The 4,663-nt window shown below is 41.1% G+C and overlaps 2 protein-coding genes across 2 annotated transcripts in view; one reads left to right on the top strand and one right to left on the bottom strand.

The window, feature by feature from the left end:
* The window catches only part of znf511 (zinc finger protein 511), a 4,354-nt gene extending 3,355 nt beyond the window's left edge, over positions 1-999 (bottom strand). The window contains exons 1-2 of the mRNA XM_015377622.1: positions 637-999; positions 473-546 (exon numbers count right to left, since the gene is read on the bottom strand). Of these exons, the coding sequence (XP_015233108.1) occupies positions 473-546; positions 637-828 (266 nt within the window). The 5' untranslated portion in view covers positions 829-999. The remainder of the gene's footprint in view (positions 1-472; positions 547-636) is intronic.
* A 1,723-nt stretch (positions 1,000-2,722) lies between these two features.
* Positions 2,723-4,663, top strand: part of LOC107086583 (disintegrin and metalloproteinase domain-containing protein 8-like) — a 10,698-nt gene continuing 8,757 nt past the window's right edge. Inside the window, exon 1 of the mRNA XM_015377631.1 lies at positions 2,723-2,800. Within this exon, the coding sequence (XP_015233117.1) occupies positions 2,723-2,800 (78 nt within the window). The remainder of the gene's footprint in view (positions 2,801-4,663) is intronic.

Genomic DNA, 4,663 nt, shown 5'->3' with positions numbered 1-4,663 from the left:
ATGAACACTATTGATTCCAGTTTCTCATTCACCAGTCTCTAATTAAGTTCTGGAGTTTTTACAGTCCCTTACATTTGACACCGAATGGAAGAGTCTAGCGTCATACCTGCCTGCTGCCATCTCAGACCAAGCTCTGCACTGGTGGCAACACTGTGCATTGGCTTCACTTGTTTTCCTTACTTGTATGACTTGAGGTTTTTGGTGATTTGGCAAATTGTTGTCTTGGGTGTAAACGTTATAGCAGAAATATATTTACCTGTGAAGGGTTTTTTTTTATGCAACGCAATGATAACAGCCTTTATTTCCTAAGAAGTGACCAAGATTGACAAAGGCACCGTTTCAAACATTACCCTACGGTTCAATGCTAACTACCACCTGAAGAGCTAAAGCAGTGCAGTAGATCGCAAGTTTTCCATCAGTCTCAGAGGATCAGGCTACAGCTGTCCATTCCAGATGTTTGTCTGTAACTTACCTGGGCGATGACTTCTCCTCTGGTTCTGAGATGAAGAGGTCCTGTAGATACAGGTGTCTAAGAACATCTCCCTCCTGTCAACAAAGCTTTTCGTTACAGTCTGTTTCTAATCTTTCTATGAAGGTTTTGTCGTTAGGTAGAGCCCTATTCGTAGTTTTTGTTACCTCGAACAGCTCATGGTCTCTGTGGAGACGGAGGAGCTGCGGACTAAAGGTGAACGGGTTTCCTTCCTCAGTCTGCCTCATCCTCTCCTCCTGCTGCTGCGTCGGTTCCTTAAATCCATGGCCTTCGCTTATAGTCTGAGTTTGACCACCTCCCATCGTCATGAAGTGAACCGAGTCCTGCTGAAACATCATGCACAGAAGTCTTCAGGACATCCTCGCAGAATTAGGCTGTCCGTTAAGGTTTTTTTGGTTTGTTTTGGTTCTAATTTGGCGCGGAGTTATTACGTCACTAATCGAGTTCCCAGCTCGAGAGAAATATGCCGCTTGTTTTTTGTATTGCCTGTGTTGTTGTTTTTTATCTTTTACTTCTTTTATGCTTTAATGTATCAGTTTTCTATTATTGTCAAAGTCCTAAATTAAATAAAATAAAAATTAAAGCGCAATTTTTTTTATAAAAATAAATTGCCGCTTTGTCGCCACCTGCTGGTCAAAGTAAAAGACGTCTTGCACAAAACGTGCCAGAAACTAGAAACAAGTCAGTTTGTAAGTAATAATTATAAGTATGAACATAACTACTGCTTGATTAAAAAATGGAACATATAGCTTTTGTGTGTAACTCTTTGTGGTATTTCTGTCCTTTACAACACATTGCTAAACAAAAACCATTCAGCAATAAAAGAAAAATGTATAGTAAGTGGGTAACAATTTATTTTTTCTAAATGAAAAATCCAATTACATCACAGCGCATAACATAGACACACAAGGAAGAATTAACGATGCCTTCATTATGTTTTTAAACTATGGGATTAAGCCAGAGTACCTGAAGAGAAACCTCACATGTACAAGGAGAACATGCAAACTCTATGTAGAAAGACCCAAGGATGGAAATCTAACCCACAACCTTCTTACTGTAAGTCAACAGTGCTACACACTGCACCATTATGTACAATGTAATTTTAAAAAAAGTGCAGAATGAGAGAAAACAATCTTGTTCTTTAATTCTCTATTAACACCTGGTTTGTGAGTGTCCTGGGGGCTTTTGTTTGATGTCATGAATGCACGGGCCAATTAGCATTTTGAAATTTTTGTTTGAAAGGACAGTGCCCATGTTTAATAGGACTCTGACACCTGGAGGGATGTGACCGGGAAGAATGGACCCCCAGCTCTCAACCTGGGTGGCGTTTTATTATTACACTTCTGTGCAAGTCACGGATTGTACATAATCAACACCATGTTCAAACATAAGTATGTGCATCAGTGTACCTCACACTTTAGGCCAGAGGTTGATTTTGTAGTGGTATCTTTTGACCTTTGGCTGCAGATCTTGGACTGCAGCCGAAGGTCAAAAAGGAGGGGCTGTTCACCAACTATTACCTGGTGGTTGGCGAGTAGTGAGGGTCTGCTGGGAACATCTGATTGAGCCCTTACTCAAGGACGTCTTCAAGTCCCACCTCTGGGACTTGATTCCTCTGCCAGATTCCGGGAGAAGCTGGAGGCATGAAGTCTATGCGTCCATTGTTGATGTTGCAGCCCGTAGTTGTGGCTGTAAAGTTTGTAGTGCCTGCCATGGCGGCAATCCCTAAACTCTGTGGTGGACACTGGCAGTAAGGGATGCTGTCAATGCTGAATAAGGTAATCGTGGAGCCGCGCTTGTCGCTGCCCGGGTGATTGCAGAGGCAAAAAGTTGCGCCTTGGAGGAGTTTAGAGAGGCCATGGAGAGAGACTATAAGTTGGCCTTAAATTTATTCTGGCAAACCATCCGGCACTTCTGGAGGGGGAAGCAGTTCTTTGCTAACCTGGTTTTCAGTGTGAGTGGGGAGCTGGTGACCCTGAAAAAAGACATCGTTGGGTGGTGGAAAGAATACTTTGAGGATCTCCTCAATGTGGATGACAAACCCTCCGTGGTTGTGTGGTTGAAGAAGAACCGGGGTGCTCAGAGCCGATTTGTTCATCACTCAGGCTGAAGTCACCAAAGTGGTCAAAAAAACTCCTGGGTAGGAGGGCTTCAGGGTGTGATGAGATCTGCCCCAAGTACCTTAGAGCTCTGGATGTTGTTGGGCTGTCTTGGCTAACATGACTCTTGAACATGGCTAGGAGATACGGGACAGTGTCCCTGGATTGGCAGACTGGGGTGGTGGTTTCCCTTCCTGAGAAAGAGGAGAGGGTGTGTTCCAACCACTGTGGTTTTTGACAGCCATCTTAGATTTGGTCTCAGTTTTCATCTTCAGGACGAAAACTATTATTAGTTTTAGTCACATTTCAGGCATTACGATGTGTGATAGTTTTAGACAGTTTTTGTCAACTAAAAGTCAAAAAGATTTTAGTATTGTTTTAGTCAGTTTTATGTTACAAATTCATAGAAAAGTAACCCTTTACAATTTCAAATAACAACCAGATTCTTTACCAGACTGACAGCTCTTGCCTAGATACTACAATTGCTGGAGATGCAATGCTGCAGTGCAGTTCATCATTGCTGTTTGGAAGATTTGATTTATAGAATTCAAATAAACTTTTTTTTATGAATTAATGCCCAACTTTATACAAAAGAGTCCCACAAAAGTTGTGAAAATAGCCGGCCTAGTTCAACACATCATATTGTTTAAAATAGCAGACAGACAAGCTAACAAAATGCACAATAAAGGAATGGCTTTAAACATACAAGGTATCCCTCCAAAAGAAAACACTTCTTGATCTACTATGGGTTATGCATTACACACAGATCAATCAGTCTTAGTAGCTCCAAAAAACAATAAGAAAATTATTCTTTCTACTTTGGCAATTTTGGCTTTATTTGTAAGAATTTTCCCCTTAGTTACAGCTGCTTAAGGGTCAAATGACATAGAGAACCTACAAAATCGCCTTTTAATGCCAAGAAATCCCGACATAAATTTCAAGAATACTGGAACCAAAATGGTGAAATATTCAAAGGAAACAAAAATGTTTTAATGACAATATAAGGAAACATTTACATCATATTTGAGTAAATAGAAACATGAACTGAGAAGTATTCTATTTACTCTTTCATTTGGGTCTTTATAGAAAAATAAAGAGTATGCAATTGAATATTTGCTTTGGATATCATCTAGGGAATCGTTTGGGCAAAATTAAAGAATCTTTTGCATCACCTCTTGTGAGCCGGAAAAGATAAAATCTTGATAGATAAGGAATCTTTACGCTTGGCAGAGGATGATCCGTCACATATAGTATGTTAAATGGAGGGCACAATATACTGCTGAAAAACAAACCACCGTTCTCACTGTGGGGGAGTAATCTGAGCTGGCTCAGTGAATATCTTTTTGGGTTTTCAGCTAAGCTTTTTTTATGTTCCACCACAATCCATCCATCCATTTACAATATCCATTTCACCAGCAGCCATCACGCTTATCCCTGCTGGGTCGCAAGGGGTGCTTGTGCCTCTCTCCAGCTTTGAATGGGACAGAGAGGACAAACATTTACGCACCATTCCTAAGGAGAATTTTAGAGAAGCAATTTAACCTAGCAATCATGTTTTTGGACTGTGTGAGAAAGCTGTAGTACCCGGTGAGAACCCACACATGCACAGAGAGAACATGCAAACACAAAGACCTGGGCCGGGAATCAAACCCTCAACCTTCTTGCTGCAACTGGACAGCACGCTTGCACTGTGCTGCCCCGTTCCGCCACTAGATGGCGACAATGCAACATGGATTTGGCTCCGCGCTCATTAGGAATGTGACTGATTCTAACAAATACTTTTTGTGCTTAAGACAGGATATAGAAAACAAATAAAGTAAATAATCGAGGGTCCATTTCCGGAGACTGGTTTATTAAGCAGACTTTAAACATAACCTACACAAAACTGGGGTTATTTATTTCGAATCAAAGTTAAACAGAAAAAAAAAATACAGTTTTTTCATTGACCAGGGAGGTCAGTTTGTGATGTTAATTTCCAGGAAATTACATCTGAGATGGGCGGAGAGCTGAGGACGTTTCCTCTGAGCCTGGAAGCTCTCAATGACAGAGACCGACCGACAGAGCAACATGACAC

Source organism: Cyprinodon variegatus, unplaced genomic scaffold (assembly GCF_000732505.1).
Source record: "Cyprinodon variegatus isolate N-32 unplaced genomic scaffold, C_variegatus-1.0 Scaffold157, whole genome shotgun sequence".
NCBI classification, from domain to species: domain Eukaryota; kingdom Metazoa; phylum Chordata; class Actinopteri; order Cyprinodontiformes; family Cyprinodontidae; genus Cyprinodon; species Cyprinodon variegatus.
Note: the sequence above shows the minus strand (reverse complement) of the source record. Positions and strands in the feature narration are given on the sequence as shown.